We start from the raw sequence: 18,115 nt of genomic DNA on the forward strand, positions 1-18,115 counted from the left end.
CATACCTTGAATAAAAAGGTTGGTCTTAAAGGTGCCACCGGACACTAAATTTGTTCTGCTGCTTCAGATCAACATGGCTACCCACTTGAATCTGTAATTGCCTAGTTACTTATGCATCTTGATTCTAACAGCAACCATGTGGCTACCATCCTCCCCCCCCACACACACTTATATGTATTGGTTGAGGAAATTCTGTTGCATTGTATCTGAGGAAATGTGCTTGCACACAAGAGCTTATACCTTGAATAAAACTTTGTTTATCTTAAGGTGTTATTGGACAAACTTTGTAATGAAAGTCAGACATTTCAGAGAGGAAAAGGCTTATCCAGAGGGAATGTAATTTAAAACTAAAAATATTCTTGATCATATGATGCAGTTGGATGGCTTTTGTAAGGCAGTTCCACTTTTGTTAGTTTCAATCACAGGGGTTCAGGGAAGGCAGAGGGTTATATCTACCCACCTCACTGAGCTAATAGTGCATTCCATTGGGACAAAGTCTGTTGTCAGCATTAAGGTGGTTCACTGGCAGCTTTTCTTGCATAAGTGGCAAATGCTTTATGCCAAAAGAATGAAACATTGGTCTTACCTGAAGGTTTCTTCTCTTCAGTGGGTTGAACTCATCCAAGACTGGTTAGGTCACGCCTCTGCTCACTCAGGTAGGGCTATTCATATTCAAATGAATTGTGTGGCTCTATTGGGTGAGCAGGGCCTGGCCCTTCCAGTTTGTTACAAGCTCCTTCATCCAATATTACTATTACTATTACTATTACTATTACTATTACTATTACTATTACTATTACTATTACTATTACTATTACTATTATTTTCCTTTGCTGGGATGAAAAGTGGATGACTTCGCCCCACTGAAGAGAAGAAACCTTCAGGTAAGACCAATGTTTCATTATATTTTAGTGGGGGAAGTCATCCAAGGCTGGTTTGTCATGCTCAAGCTGTGTCTTCTAGGGTGGGAAGCAAAGGCCACAAAAAACCCTTACATCCTCCACGTGCAGGAGGACTCTGCGGCCAAAGCCTGCCTCCTCCTCCGAGGCAGCCTGGTCCATCTTATAATTTCTAACAAAAGTTGAAAGTGCTGACCATGTAGCTGCTCTGCAAATCTCCTACACCGGTGCCCTGGTGGAGAGGGCAGCTGATGTTGCTGCCGCCGGTGTGGAATCTGCATTCACTCCCAGTGGTGGGCAAAGGCCGAGCACCTCATAGGCTTTGTGAATACAGAGTTTCAGCCATCATGCAATGGTAGACTTTGACACGGCCCTTCTCATCCTCCATCTCATCTGCATTGAGTGCAGGTTGCAGAAGTCCCCTGAGCCCTGTCTCAACTCTTGGCTGGAGGCCTGGCTTCCCCCCAGGCAGCAGCCAGAGATAGCTGCTCTGAGATCTCATGGGCTGGGACCCTGGAGGCCGTGGCCCCATCTCCTGATGAACCAGGCCAGGATCTATTTTGCGCAGGTGGGGGAAAGGCAGCAGCCTGCAAAAATGAGGCATTGTGCCAAGCCCCCCCGTGGCAGGGGGCAAGGCCAAATTCCCCCAAAGGGAGTCCAGTTCCACCCTTGCAAAAGGGGCATCTTGGGGGCAAGGGCAATGCGGCCCGTCCTGGGCCCGCAGGAACGCCCTGGAAGCCGTGCACTGCTGAAAAGGGCAGCGGAGCTGAGGGGAGGCTGGAGGAGGGCCCATTAAAGATGCCCACCAGCCCGGAGGTGGGTGCAGCTGGATCTCCAGTCACCACCTGAGCTGTTGACATAGCTGCAAAGATTACAGCAGTCCATGCCAGAGCTTGCTGAACCCAGGCTCCATCCCCAGGGAAGAAAGGAGGGGTGCCAATGGCATAGATTGGAGAGCCACCATCTTAAAGCTGCAGGTAGGGTGGGCACCACCATTATGGCAGGCGCCGTGGGCAGAAGCTCCGCCAAGCCTTTCCTCTTTGCTGCCTGATCCTTTGTCTTAGCAGCTGCCTTGTGGCCCAACCCCCCCTTCTTTTTCTGGGAGGTAGCCTCCTGGATTGCAATGGTGATGAACCCAGACTCAAGGGGCTCTCGCCTGGGGGATGCGCTGGCCCCTCTGCAATCCCACAGTATCCTGGGTCCTCCAGTCGTCCGGTGTCGGTGAGGAAGGTGGTGGAGGAGTCTGTTCAGAAAACCTTAGAGCACTCAGTCAGCAGTACTGCCGATTGCAGCCCTGCAGCAAGGGTTTAGTGCCATCCTTAGAGGTGAGCTGCAACTGAATCCCAGAGCCAGAAGCCTCTGGCCGGGTTGCAGTCACAACTGGAGCTGTCTTCTTCTTTTTGTATTTCGCTTCCATTGGAAATTTAGCGAAGGTAGATGCTAGAAACTTTAACTACAAGTTAACTACAAGTGGAGCTAGCCATGAGCCTAGCTACCCAAAACTGGAAGGGCCAGCCCCTAGTCACCCAGGAGAGCCACAGAGTTCATTTGAATATGAATAGGCCTATCTGAGCAAGTGAGGCCTGACCTAACCAGCCTTGGATGACTTCCCCCCACTGAAGTAGAATGCATCTATGGCAAGTGGTTGATTTTGTATGTGCACTGCTAATATCTCACCTTCTGAATTAACTGCCTGACAAATCATTTTAACAATGAAACAATTATTTCTCTCTTTCTTCTCTCTTGGATGTGTCTCATATATATAAACAGCATAACTACTGCTAGCCAATGCAGACTTCATTTACAGGAAATATCTTTAGCAACTTCTTAAGTAGCAAGTACGTCGGACAGCCTTTATTTATTTATTTTGGTTAAGTCCTACATGTTGAAGTAACATTTTTAAAGTGTTACAGATTTAAAACATTCCATCTACAAAACAGTTGTCTAAGTAACAGGCTTTTGCTGTACCCATATAATTGGTGCCCTGGACCCAGGGTTGTAACCCATCCAAATCTTACCAGACTTCAAATGGAAAGCCAGTTAACACTGATCTTTTCTGGTAGCAGGAAGAAGTAGAAAGTTGCATTTATAAGGCAGAATAAATAGTCTGTGTTCATTTTTTACTATATAGCATAGCCGTGTTTTGTTTTTTGTTTTGTTTTTTGTTTTGCTTAAGTTGCAGACTTATGGCTGACCCTGCAGGGTTTTCAGGGTAAGAGACATTCAGAGGTGGTTTGTCATTACCTGCGTCTGTGTAGTAACCCAGGTATTCCATCCAAATACTAATGAGGTTCAACCTTGCTTAGCTTCGCAAGATCTGACAAACTCAGGCTAGCCAAGCCTATCCAGGTCAGGGCATAGCATAACATAGAACATTGGTTGTGGAATTTGACAGAATGGTAGGGACTCACAGAAGGTGGCATTTCTGACAATATTCAGAACTCATAGGAAGGCCAATTTTTTAAAAGTGGCACCCAACTTTCCTTGCAACTGCCTAGCTATTCCGAACGTAGGCCAAAATAATCCGTTCACCTATACACAAAAGATGCTGCAGCATTCCAAACACCTGCGAGTGCTATGAAAATAAGCATCTTTATTCTGAAGAGCTGTTCCCATGACACACACTCAAGAACACTATAACACAAAGGTAAATATTACCTTTAGCACAATCAGCTCCATGGTAGCCAGGAAAGCAATGACAGATTCCAGACACACATTCACCATTCCCATGACAATTACGTGGGCAATCCTGCACTGAATCTGGAAGACAAAAGCCATTAACCACATTAGTGGCTCTGTTTGCAGTTTACTGTCATGCTGCTTTCCAGGTTGGTGCACTTCCTTGAAACTTATCATTTGATCATAACAAAGCTGCAAATATTAATGTATCTTAATATAGTTCATAAACATTCCTGCTTCATAAAGACTGCTTAAATGTTTTTTATTTTGACAATTGATGTAAAAGTCACCCCCCCCCCCCGCAATTACATACTTCAATGGTTTAGATTTTGATTTCCTCTCCAAGGAATAAAATTAATACATTTCATCTGAACGCATTAAATAGCCATATTTTCTGTATGAGGGAATGGAGAAGCAGAGAGGTCCCTTGTGTCATATAATGAATCTAAATTGTATCGTCTCAGCCAGGGATCCCTTGCTTTAACAATTAAAACACACTGTTGTATCCTTGGGAACCAGCCACAATCGTCTGTTATGAACAAGGAGGGAGGCTCCTATATAAGATGTGATTTTTTTTTTGGCTGTATTTGCCTCTTATTGTTATGCCAATAAAGGTCTATTATTATTAGATGTGATTTTTCGCTGTATATAGCTATTGTTTGTGACAACTGTTACACCCTGACAATAGTTTTACAAATACGAAGCAAGTTAATGGAACAGACTTAAAGCTTATTTTCCACTGCTTCACACATTACATTTTAAAACAGCAACATAAACCTCATTAGAAAAAAAATAGACTTATGCTTGTTGTAATGCATGTGGATTTCTTTCACTTTTGCAAATGTGTTCAAGCCCATGTAAAGGATTTGAAATAATGATAAACCCCTGAGTTTAATGCCATTCTTGTTTAGCCAAGTTCTTACTTTAAACCACCAATTTTATGTTAATTAATTATTCAGACATTCATAGTTACAGTACTCACAGTAAAGATCATTCTGCCAGATGTACATTATTCAGTCATGAATTTAACACAGTATATTTGCATTAAAAACCCCTTTGTATTTAGCAAAATGAACTAAGTAACAGTTGTTTGGGGATCTAGAACACTAAATGTGTAACTTTTCTGTATTCCTCAATGTTAAGCTATCAACAGTAACTCCCTCCTTTTTCTAAGACACCACAGTTAAGTGTACATGGTTATATTTTCATTTGTATCTTTGTTGTGTTTGCTAGGAATCATTCCAATTTATACCTGTGCTAGATTCACAGTGGAGGTTGGTTGATGTGTTAAGGAATAGCACAACATTATAGATAACGATTCACAGAGGACAATTCTTCTTGGTTTAGTAATTTTTCTCTTATATTTCAAGGTCTTTTGTTGTTGTTGTTGTTGTTGTTGTTGTTGTTGTTGGAAACTGCTTATTTACCCTAACCCTAACTCAAGTGTCTGATCCAACAATGCCTTTTTCTAGGTACTTGCACTAACTTTTTTACCAGTACATGCTGTGAAATGAATGGCTTTTGTGGCCAAGGAGGGTAGCCCAATCAGATACTAGCCTTTACTTTACTTGTCCTTTACTTGGACAGCCACAATTTCCTGTGTCAGTCCTGCAGTGTCTATTTTAGCTGGCTTTCCCTTTCTGCTGCCCTCCTTCCCACTTTGTTCAAAGGGGGGGCGGGGGATTTAGTTCTTCAAATGGAAGTGGAATGTAAAGGCAAACCATTCAATATTTTACTTAAGCCAGATTGTCAGATTTCAAAACTCACATGTTTAAATGAGCAATGGACTAAGTACGTTAAGTTGCTAATTAGGAAGGAAATTGCAAGGTGGAAATTAAGTCTTGTCAGGAGGGAAGAACCTTGAATCAAGTTAAAACACCCTATAAATAACCAAGTGACTTATGTTAACATGGAACAAAACTGCCTAGAATCCTCATATAATAGTGAAGAATAGTTTAATAACTGAACCCATACCAGATGTAAACCACAGGAATACAAGCACAGTTACTGTGTTAATAGCTCTTTGCATTATAATCTATTTGAATAATAATGGAGCAAGCCTTTGTGATATGGTGAAAAGAAACAGTGTCTCAGATATTTTACCCTCCATTACAGCTGGATAGATATTTCATGCCAATCTTATATTGAACAGATGAAACTGTGATTGATCAAATGTGTTATCCTTTATAATTTATAGAAGTAAGTATCCATGGAGTCCAATCCAAAGAATTTTCTCAGATTTTTTCTTTCTCAGATTTTAAGTGAGAAGGGGCTTTACTGTGGCCTCCCTGTCAGCCAACAGAAGGGGAAAGCTTCCCTTCCAAAAAAGGAAAGCACTTCTATGACCACAGGCTCCCCTGCATTGCTCTTGGAAACACATCCCTCACCTCAGTCAGGGGTTGTTAGAGGCTCCTTTCACAGCAGGCCTGAAGGGAAGGGGTGTGTGGGTGGAATCCTGAGCAAGAACAGCAACTGGCCCTGAGTGGGGGAGATTCCACCCATAGGAGTTTTCGGAACCTTCAGCATTTTGTTAGGGTGTACAGTGACGATTTTATGTATATTACTAGAAGGAAAGCCCAATGTGGTCAGGAATGCACCGGGCACGTAGTAGGGGCTTGGGGGGAAGGATTAAAAGGGAGAAGTCACAGAGAGACTTCTCTCTGCACCCTGCAGAACCAGGGCCATAAAACAGTCAGGCAGCATCTCTCCCCATTGGGAAAGGGGCTGGCTGGCTCCCTGGGCTCAGTGCCACCACTGCAGGGAGAAGAGGGAAGTCCCTGTGCATCCTGTGCCCCATGCCACTCCCATGGGGTGCAGAGCAGCTTGGCTCTCCACCCTGAATGTTCGGAAGGCTCCCGGTGGGTGGGGCTCACTCTGGAGACATTCAAATGATCAGTACATCGTCAGAAGTATGAATCACAAATTATGTATAACGTGTATGTGTGTGTGTGTGTATGTGTATATATATATATATATATATATGTATATATATGTATATGTATATATATATATATGTATATATATGTATATATGTGTGTGTATATATATATATATATATATATATATATGTATATGTATATATATACATATATATACATACATACATACATACATACATACATACATACATACATATATATATATATATATATATATATATATATATATATATATTTATATATATACACACACACACATATACATATATATATATATATATGCGCATGAACATGCATGTGCACTTATGCACACACATTTTTCTACATTTTTATAAAAGAGGAGAGCTACTAATGTTCTTGTTCAGGCTTCTGAAATGAAGTGGCAATAAGGAAACAACCATGTACTGAATTAAAGGGTACTATTAATAACCAAGCACAGCATTTCTGACATTTCTCTGTTATAATTATTAAAACGAATGCTAGGGTGTGAAAATTGGCTATGACCATTTTCATGAGTGAAATAATATTACTGTGTATTCAAACACATCATATATTCAATTTGAGGAACTCTGGTTGATACTTCTGGCATTTGCTCTTCTGTTTCGTTATCACATGGGATTTCAGACCCCCCCGCCAATGCATCTTGCTAGTGAACAGTCTCATAATAGGTATGTGTGGAAGAACCTCTGAACTGAATAAAATACTGTACTTTTCTTGGTATTTTGGTCCAATGACTATCATTGCACCATCAAGCAGTCTACCTAACTATTACACCTATTTTCTTCAACTTTCTCATGAATGACTAGAAATGCTTTCAAACTGGGCTGCAATGGACAGAGACATAGCATGTTTTATTCCTTCTGGATACTGCAGCTTGTGATGGAAAGCAGAGGAATTACTTATCAGTCGCATGTTATACCATCTGAGGCAATTCTTTGTTATCATTCGTTTGTCCTGAGAAAACTGACTGCTCTTCTATGCTTGTTAGAAAGTTTATCCTGTTTGTCTGATTTGCCTCTTTTTGTACAATTTCTACTGCATTTACAATGAAAATCCTCAAAACCAGAACTCACAGCCAAAGAATACATACCCAAGACAACAGTGCTGAAGGATACCACCTCTTTATCTTTGCCATCATTATAAAAAGCAAGGTGCCATAGTCCCACATCCAAATATTGAACAAACACAGCTTCATTCTGTACAAGAGTCTGGATACTTCGACGCTCCCTTGGGGACTCCACCACACTCCATTTCTCTTTCCCATCCAAACGCTCCATAAAGTCATACTGTAAGGCAGAAGAAATGGAAAGGGTCTGTAGTTTACATGGCAGACCACACAAAGTATAAAAAGTGCAGCCTAAACTTTTAAATTGTATGCATATTTTGTCAAGTGCACAACTTATGACACAGCATCCCTTCATTGTGAGTATATTTATACTTAATCTGCCCCCACCCTTTGTCAAGGCCACTTTTGGAATAAATTGAGAAAGGAACAATTAAAAGAAAATGGTAATAGGCAATCTGCAGGATATCTGCAGAGCAATGTGCCACATGTATCATGATGCTGCTTCTGCTAATGACAGTCTCTTGCTAGCAGTTGTTGAGCAGTTTCTTCCACCCTCGCTATGTAGCAAACACAGTAATAACTCAGGTACCGCTTTAATGATGTTTCAGCAAATGGAAAGAAAATTACTAAAGCTCCAACAAAACACTCAGGTTAACTTATTGAATATGCTCTAGGGCAAACTTTCAACATGTTGCATGTTTGTCTAAACATAAAATTCTTAAAGCACTGCAAGAGAAATTATTTAGGTCTAAAGAATACTCCATGTTGATTTTTACATATAACTATATGCAAATATACGGTCAAAGCTGCCAGCATATAAAGGATACACTTTTGTTAGGCAGGAATCAATCAGGCAGGGTTTTCTCATATCTGTCCATCCAATACGGTTCAGTTCAAAGTTCTATGAAATTGCACATGCACATATAAAAGGATCAGGTAATTCTACCATCTGACCAATTATTGCTTTCTTAATTCGGCTACCATAATAGTTAAATGGTAATTTTAAATGTGTATGAATTCAAAGGGAATCATAATTAGGAACATGAAAAAGACTCATTTTATGAAAAGAGGTACGCTACTCACAATTGTACATCTACTTTTCTGTTCAGCTCCATACAGTCACCCCCCCCCCCCAGATTTCATAACCATACAAGAGTATGAAATTGGCTTGGACTTTTACCCAGTACTTCTCATGCCTTTGGGTAAACTGAGGGTTCTTATTTAGAATTCATGAGCACCTGATATAACCAATCTGCTGTCTCTAGAGCTGTTCATGTAGTATCATGTGCTGGGTAGTTTCAGCCTAGTATCATCATCATCTTAATCTTCTTCATCTTCATCTAGTATCCCAGCCCCAATTGAAATTCAGCTCATCATGGAATCATGTAGGCAACTCTAGAGCCAGTTGATACAGAATTGGGCATGACAGGTGGTGTTAATGTAGAAATCTTGGAAGTTTGTTCCAAGTTGTTACAGATGTTCCCAGTTGTTACATATGTTCATACTGTTATCACAGGTGCACTAATTGACAATATCAAAAGAAATCTAGGACTTGGATATCTAACTAAATATGAACAGCATTTTTGTTGGTCAACAAAACCAAGTAATTGGTTAAAATATGATTATTAGTTTAATAGAGAGTTATATTACTTGGTAGTTGACTGAAAAAGAATCATTTGTAATCTCCATTAGGAAGTAATTCTAGTTAGCAGAAGAAAAAGAAGGTTGGTTCTTATATGCCACTTTTCTCTACCAGAAGGAGTCTCAAAGTGCCTTCCCTTTCCTCTCCCCACAACAGACACCCTGTGAGGTAGGTGAGGCTGAGAGAGCCCTGATATTACTGCTCCATCAGAACAGCACTATCATGGCTGTGGTGAGCCCTGCTGGCTGCATGTGGGGGAGCACGGAATCAAACCCAGCTCACTAGATTAGAAATCAGTGCTTACCACCACTACATCAAGCTGGCTCTTTTCTTTATTTAATGGGTATGGTTTTTAAAATATCTAGTTACTAAGCAAGAATTGACATTCTGGACCTCATTGTTTGTTTATAAATAACACAAAAATAATATTTCAATAGGCCCTATGAAAAAAGCCTTTTTGTAGACAGAATTAGGAGCCTATGCCAGATAAACACCTAAGTACAAAATAAACTTGTTGCTGTGTGTCTCAGAATATTAAGATGCTCAAATCAAATGTTTTAATGAAACTTATCATTGACCTCGCCCTAGAAGATAGTTGTCTTTAATATTTAGATATCACAATGAATTTTGCCCTGCAAAGTGAGTTTTGCTAAATAATACCTAATTTCTGATTTAACAGAAATATTCACATCCCATAATATGAAAAAGGAAATGGTTTTCCAAAATCGCCTTTAGTCTCTTTACGTGGATACCACACTCTGAAAGAAAGCACCAAGTTCAATCGTTGGCGTCTCTAGTTAAAGTATCTCAAGTATCAGCTTTTAGGAAAGCCCTTGTGCTTTCTGAGACTCCAGAGAGCTATTGTCAGTCAGAATATATATTGCTGAGCTAAATGGACCCGTGGTCGGATTTGGTATAAGGCAGCTTCTTGTGTTTGTATCACATGACTGTCAAGTGGCTTGTTTAGTATGCCAAACATGTCTTTGCTTCTAGTGATATACCAGCCAGCAATAAATTCAACTGATTTCTTGAAGTCCTCTTGAAAATGTAACCTGAAACATTAAATGGGGCACCATGACTGAATGTGACATTGTAAAAGAAATTTCCATCTTCAAAGACAAACTTGCTGTCAGGAAGAAAGTTTTTTTGCTAGGTTGGAATGCCTGCCTCCAAGTGGGACTTGAGGTTCCCCAGACTACTGTGATCAGTTCCCCTTGAGAAAAGGGATGCTTTGGATGGGGGACTCTATGATATTGTACCCCACTAAGGCCCCTATCCTCCACAGGTTCCACCCTCAAATCTCCAATCTGGATGTGGCAACTATACCCCTGACACTGGCCAGGGAAGACCTGACAATCCTACTGCCTAGACTTTTACCTACCTCATTAGTTTTCTATCTCAGGGGAAGTCTGCATGGAAAAACAGTTTTTATAAATAAGCAACATGTGAGCCCTCATCTACAGCCAGAAGCACTAGAAATGAGATGTTTGTCACCTCAGTGCATACTAGGAACTATGAGAAAGCTAAACTAGATAGACTATGTATCGAAACATAAGAAGTACAAAGATTTAAAATAATTCCAGTGGAGATGTGCTTTTTAAATAATGACAGTAGAGAAACCTACTGAAACAATATTGCACCAGATCTGGAAGAAGCTGCATCCAGACATGAATACAGAACCCTATATCAGATCCTCAAACAACAAAGTGGTAAAATTAAATCTACAAATGATAACATTAAGAAAAAAGATGGTACTTTTGTGAGATCTATTACTGAATGCCTGCAGCAATGGAAAGAATTCTTTAACCACTATACAACCATGATACACCTCTGGGACCACTACTAGAACCACCACTTATTGACTTGCCAGAAAAATATATTCATCAGCAGAGAACCAACTATCAATGAAATAAAAAGTGCAATAAAATCATTGAAGAATGGAAAGGCACCTGGAGCTTGACAGCATTGTGCAGAAGGCTGCAGGGGCCACTTGATGGGATTCTGCAGGGTGCAGAGGGGATGCTTGGTGGGATTGGAGGTCTGCTCCTCTGAGCAATGGAACAAGGTGGGGGACTTCAGCTTGCAAAGAAGGGGAAAGAAATAGCCCCAAACCTCTCTTCAGTAAGTCACAGGGTAACTGAACTCAATGCAAACTGCAGGCTGAATGGCAGCAGAAGAAAAATCAGCCCAATTTTTTACAGCATGGGCAATGTGCTTGGAAAACAGAAAGGCTGAAAACCCATGGGGGAAATACACTGTGAATGCAATGGAAACCATCAGTGCAAAAAAGGCCTACATTTAAAGCAGTTGTAAGAACACACCTGAAACTCAGGAGTTTTCTTATGTGTGTAAACCATATGCACATGTGAATCTCTATTTTAAATTACCCATCTACCTTTGCATGGATGTCTGATGTATATTTTCTCCAGTTTGAAAGGTAATACTGGAAGTCAACTGGAAGAAAAGTGCCAAAAGCAATGGAATACAGAGAGGTATGATATGAGAATTAGCTCCCTCCTTCTTGGTTTATTTGCAAATTAAATTTCCCAGATTTATTTTCTAAAATTACTATTTCTAATTTTATTGTTATTGTTATTATTATTATACAATTGTTTAAGTGTATAAAATGATGGTTGGATCTCTCTTGCATATCTCTATAAATAAAAAGGAAGCAAGGCGACATGGTATAGCCCAATTTTGCCAGATCTTGGAAGCTAAGCAGGCTCACCAAGGCAGGTTCTGCAGAGCAAGGCAATGGCAAACATTGTCTGTTTCTCAGTTGCCTTGAGAGCTCCTTTGCTGGCATTTCTCTGTGACTTGACACACCTTTACACATACCCACACACATAAATCAGACCCTTAATTCAGCATCTTTGAAGACTATCTGTTTAGAGTAGGAGGTTAAAGACACCATCAGTTAACTCTTTGGAAAATATTCTGATTGGGGTGACATTCTTGGAAAAACCTAGTTTATTGCTTCTTGGAAAGTCTGCTCACTGAGGGTCAACACAGAAGAGTGTAGCAATAAAAGCTGACATTTCTCACTGGCAACACGCTGCTCTGCTTGGATTGTGTTGGCAGACTCCTCTGCCTCCCCTGTGTCTGATACTGATTCTATCTCAGGCAGCAGGCAGGCTCAGCAGTTGGTAGATCAAAGAGAAACAGAGCACAGAAGGAGCCAAAATCATTTGAAGCGGCCAGAACTGCAGAGGTTGGTCTCATCCCCTGACTGCAGGTATGACCAAGGGGATGCAGTTGACTTTTGCAGGAGTGTCATGCAACCTATTGCTAACCAGACAACCTATTAGCACTGACTGACCGTAGATATCAATTTAACTTCTGCATGCTGATTTTTCCCACAGCCTAATACTCCATTTCCCCCATTTGTTTAAACATATTAGATTGCTTTTCCCCATATTGCCATACTTAATGCTCAGACCCCCGCCCCCCACACACATTTTGTCCAAATAGGCTTGGTAAATCAGAATAACTGGTTTAATTCTAATTCAGTCTTTGTTTTTTGACAATCATGCTGTCTCACAATTGTATCAATGATAATTGGTTCTGCCCCTTACTGAGTTTTGCACTGAAAGATTCATGAGTTCTCTAATTTATTTGGTCATATGACAAGTAGGATGTATGCTCTTCTTCAAACTGGTGACACCCCAAACACTTTCAATACAAATTATACACATAGATACATTCACAGACTTGTTTCTTCATTGTAATTTTGGACTGGTACATATGTAACCTTGATGGCAAACAACAGCTTTAACTGCTGACCTGAATAGTCTCTGTGATGAGGGGTCTAAAAGTAGCGGCAGAGAGATATATTCCAGTTTACCTTCCATGAGCAGGGTTTTCTGATTTCAGAGCAGTTATTGCTTATGAAAATAAGACTGTAATATCCCTTGCATTATATCCTTCAAATCACATTGGTCATGTGAGTTAAACATCTCTTGGACTGGATAGTAATGTTCATTTCCTTTAATGTGTCCTTTAGAGTAGCGATCCCCAACCTGTGGGCCATGGACCACATGTGGTCCGTCGACTAGTTGGAGGTGGGCCGCGAAGGATGCCTCCCCCCCCCAGCGGTGGAGTGCCTTGCTGATGCTGCATCCCAGCTGGGAGCATCCTTGGCAATGCTGTAGAGTAATGCAAATACATACCCCAAACCGGTAGAAAAGTAGTGGACCCAGAGGCATGGCAGGAGTTAGTCAGCTACCTAAGCTGCCCCAGTATGGGAACATCCCTCATAACCAGGGGAAAGTTACACATCAAAAACTACAGAGTATCACTTGGGCAATGGCAAAAAACAGTTGCCCACCACCACAGCTACAGCATCATCCACAACTCTTAGGGATGCACAAGAATGCTGCCACCTACAACTGGAAACGCTAGCTGCTTCTCCTGCAACCACTTCTTCTACACCAGAAACAGCCTCCCAGCATTACATTAACTCTTATCAGGATGCCACATAATAGGGCACATGACATTGAACCATCTCAGCCATACATATTTAGAATGCCCTGACCGCAACTGGTTAATACCAAAACCTTGAACCTGGGCCATAACCAGCAACAAATACAGCTGCCTCAGCACAGGCTGGATATGGGCCCTTCAACATGTGCCTGTGAGGACCATAGCAGCTGCGTTCTGCGCCAGCTGCAGTTTCTGGGTCAGGGACAATGGTAGGTCCACATCGAGCGAGTTACAGAAGTCCAGTCTGGAGGTGACCACTGCATGAAGTGTTTTGAAGACATGTAGCTGTGCCTGGCACAGATGGGAGAATGCAAGTAGGCTACTTCTGTGACCTGAGCCTCCATAAATAAGGAGGAATCCACGATCAGTCCCAAATTCCTTGCTGAAGGTACAATGTTAAGTTGTACCCCGGTCAAGGTGGATACGCACACTTCCTGACCTGTCCACTTCTCACCCAGCCACAGGACCTCCGTCTTGGAGGGGTTGAGTTTCAGGCGACTCTGCTCCAATCATCCAGCCACCCCTTCCAGACATCTGGCAAATGTATCTGGAAGGGGAGTCCAGGTGCCTGTTCATGAGGAGTTAGAGCTGGGTGTCATCCATATATTGGTGACAACCCAGCCAAAAACTCCAGACCAGCTGTGCCAGAGGGTTCATGTAGATGTTGAACAGAGTATGGGAGAGAGCTGCCCTCTGTAGAACCCCACAAGGAGTGCAATAACTCCTCCCCCACCGCAACCCCAACCCTCCCCCTCTACAAGCATGCCCTATGGAATGCAATGGAGCATACTCCGAGGACAATGAACCAGTGCCCCTGATGGGCAGGGATCTGGCAACCCCATACTGGGCTGTTAGTACACATTTTTGCCAGATACCTCCTTCCCAAAGATAGTTTGGGAACCTGTACACTTGTACCACTGTGCATTGTAGAGCAACTGACCAAGCAACCATGGGATCTATTGCCCTGCAGAATGACACCTCTATGCAAGCAGCTGTGGTTGGAACAGCTGTGGTTGGAGCAGTTGCAGTTGCAAAGGAAGTCTGGGAGGATTCTTCACCTCTGTCCCTGACTGTTTGTTTGTGAGCAGATGAGACTAGCCCTGTTCCATATACGACCTCATCTGTGACTTCCTTTTAGGGAAGTCCCCTTCACATGTCCAACAGGGTGGGCTGAGACTCAGGGAGGCTCATGCTAGGATTACTATTGTTGATCCTTCTGAAGCCATTGGATTTCTGTTGCATTCAGCTGCAAAACATGGCAGAGACCTATTGGCACCCTGAAGGCTGAGCCAACATATTGGTATACATACTCTTCTGATGCACACATACCGCTGACTGATATGTGTTTCTTGTACTGGGGATGAGCAGGTGGGTGGTCTGAGGGTAAGTATAGGTGCTTCATCATGGGGGAGTCTCTGGATCCCACACACTCCTAGAGCATCTGATAAGCCATATAGCTTGGCAGTGCAGGTTCCTGGGTCCCATAGTGAATGCAAGGGAGCTGCTACCCAGGGTGCAGAACAGAGGAGTTGTGGAGTGGTATCCTGTCTCCAAGGCAGCCTAATGGCTGTTTTGTTCTGTTCCCATTTTTTGCAGTTCCAATGCTTTTGCCTGCCTCTTGCCTCTCTCCATGTAAGGTCTGAACCAGGAGCCTGAGCTTTGCTATCCTGGTGCCTTTCCACTAATGCATGCTTGTTTGTACACTGTTCTCTGTCTGGCCCCATGTGGCTGGTAGTGATATCAGAGCACTAGTACAAGCTGAAATGCAATAAAAGACGAACTTATTGTACCCTTATTTGTATTGCTGCTTGCATAACACATTGTGAAACCAGTTTCTCAATCAGGGCTCCAATGGGTGCCTAAAGCCTAGGAGCTGTAAATTGAACAGTCAATAGGCTGTTCTGGAAACCCATAATTCCGTTCTGTACTTCAGGATTGCACTGTCCATCTACCACGTGACAACTGGGTTGGAGTGATGGCAAAATCTCCACAGAGCTCTAATATGAGTTGAAATACAACAAAAGACAAATTTATTGTACCCTTACTGCTTGCATAACACATTGTGAAACTAGCTTCTCAGTCAGGGCTCCAGTGGGTGCCTAAGACCTTGGAGCTGCACAAAAGCGCATCTCCCCTGCCTGGGCAGAGTGCAACTAACATCTGCACCGGCATCGGCCAGGAACATGGGGGTGATCTTTGATGCCTCTCTATCCATGGAAGTAGCCCAGGTGGCATTTTTCCATCTGCGCCAAGCACGACTACTAGTGTCCTACCTATCCCTAGAACACTTGGCTACCATGTTCCATGCAATGGTCACTTCCAGATTAGACTTCTGTAATGTGGGCCTACTCTTGTCCTTGACCTAAAAACTGCAACTGGTACAGAATGCGACTGCACAGGTCCTCACTGAGTCATCTTGGAGGGTCCATGTCCAGCTGTTGCTGAGACAACTGTATTGGTTGCCAGTTTGCTTCTGGATTAAGTTCAAGGTTTTGGTTTTGATCTTTAAGTCTATATGTGGCCTGGGTCCTACCTATCTGCAGAGCCGCTTATCTCCTTATGCTCATCGCAAAGCGCTTCGCTCTGCGGGTATGAATTTGCTGGTTGTCCTGGGCCCCTGGGAAGTATGCCTGGCCTTGACCAGGGCCAGGGCTTTCTCTGTCCTGGCCCCCACATGGTGGAGTGAGCTCCCTGAATAGCTGAGGGTCCTGGAGGAGCTCTCTGAGTTCTGCAGGGACTGTAAGATGGAGCTCTTCCACCAGGCTTTTGGTTGAGGCTAGGCTGGAGACTGGGGTGATAGATTGGGTCCTCCCCAGCGGGGCCATCAGTCCCCCCCTGGGCCAACATTGCACTCCTGGGCTCACACAGCCATAGTTGGATATACAACTTTGAACGGAAGAGCCGAGACACTGTGGGTTAGCAGAGAAAAACTGTCGCTGCCATCTACCGTTTACTATTAATTCTCATTGTTATTGTTATTATTTAGTGTATATTGTATATCTTCTCAGCGAGGTGGCATAGCCTTGGCAGTAATATAGGGTTCTTGTGTTTTATTGCTATGCTTTATTGTAAAACGCCATGAGTCGGCAGGTCCAAGAGTGGTGGTATAGAAATCCATTAAATAAATAAATAAATAAATAAACAAACAAACAAATAAATAAATAAGAGGAGAACAAAACAGCCAACAGGCTGTCATTTTGGACAGGATGCTGTACAACAACCCCTCTGTTCTATACCCAGGGCAGCAGGTTCCTTGAATGGCTCTTGGATTGCATTGCCCATCCATCCTGCAACAACTGTGTTGGAGCGAGGGCAAAATGAGGCCAACTACTTGTCCTATAAACCAGTTGTCCCCAAAGTTTTTATCACTGGGGACTGGTCAATGCTTGACAATTTTACTGAGGCCCGGGGAGGGGGTAGTCTTTTGTCAAGGGATGTCGCCGCTGCCGCCTGAGCCCCTGCTCCACTTACTTTCCTGCCGCCGCCCCTGACTTCTTGCCACCCGCTCGGGAGTGCTGCCAGCAGCAGCTGCGCAGTGCCACGCCGAGGGGGAACCCCAGCCATGGTGGCTGCTGGAGAGCACCAAAGGTGAGCTGGCAGCAGAGTGGCAGGGCAGCCCCTGAGGAAGCAGCCGGGGAGAAAGATGGGGAGGAGCCGTGGCCCTGTACTGACTGATCCACAAACTGGTCCCGGTCCCCGAGCCGGGAGTTGGGGACCACTGCTATAGACCCCTGCAGTTTATGACTCCTAAAAAATGAGTGATGAGAAAGTAGAAATACCGCTCCTGGAGATAATAAACCTGTCCTTATTGACAGAGGTGTTCCCAGATGATCTGAAGGAGGCAGTGGAAACTATTGCTGGACCCCTGGAACCTGGCCAGTTACTGTCCTGTCTCTCATTGTGCATTTCCGGGGAAGGAGATTGAAAGGGTGGCCACAGACCAGTTGCTAGCAATCTGGAGAAAACATCTGGAGACAAATCTGGATCCATTCAATTGGGCTTCCACCCTGGTGAAGGTAGCACGGCAGCTGGCATTGTCCTACCTATGCCAAGCAAGGCTACTAGTGCCCTATCTGGTCCAGGAGCACCTGGCCACTGTGATCCAAACAACAGTCACCTCCAGATTTGAGTTCACCCCCTCCCTCAGGACTGTAATTTTCTCTACACGGGTTTACCCTTGACCTTGCTCTGGAAATTACAGCTGGTGCAAAATGTAACTGCTAAGGTTCTCACTTGAACACCACTGAGAGTCCATATAAGATCAGTCCTGCAGCAGCTGCATTGACTTCCAGTCCAGTTCTGGATCCAGGTCAGGGTTTTGGTACTTACCTTCAAGGCCTTATACAGTCTGGGCCTGGTGTATCTGAGGGACTGCCTTTCTGAATATGTTCCCCAGAAAGCATTACAC

At 43.1% G+C, this 18,115-nt stretch overlaps 1 protein-coding gene across 19 annotated transcripts in view; it reads right to left on the reverse strand.

Moving 5' to 3' along the window:
* TENM2 (teneurin transmembrane protein 2) overlaps positions 1-18,115 on the reverse strand; it is a 1,331,635-nt gene that overhangs the window by 171,716 nt on the left and 1,141,804 nt on the right. For all 19 annotated transcript variants that reach the window (XM_077327160.1, XM_077327169.1, XM_077327168.1 and 16 more), the window contains 2 exons: positions 7,608-7,803; positions 3,558-3,659 (listed from right to left, as the gene is read on the reverse strand). In XM_077327160.1, coding sequence (XP_077183275.1) covers positions 3,558-3,659; positions 7,608-7,803 — 298 coding nt within the window. The remainder of the gene's footprint in view (positions 1-3,557; positions 3,660-7,607; positions 7,804-18,115) is intronic.

The sequence above is a fragment of the Paroedura picta genome, chromosome 3, assembly GCF_049243985.1.
Source record: "Paroedura picta isolate Pp20150507F chromosome 3, Ppicta_v3.0, whole genome shotgun sequence".
Lineage (NCBI taxonomy): Eukaryota > Metazoa > Chordata > Lepidosauria > Squamata > Gekkonidae > Paroedura > Paroedura picta.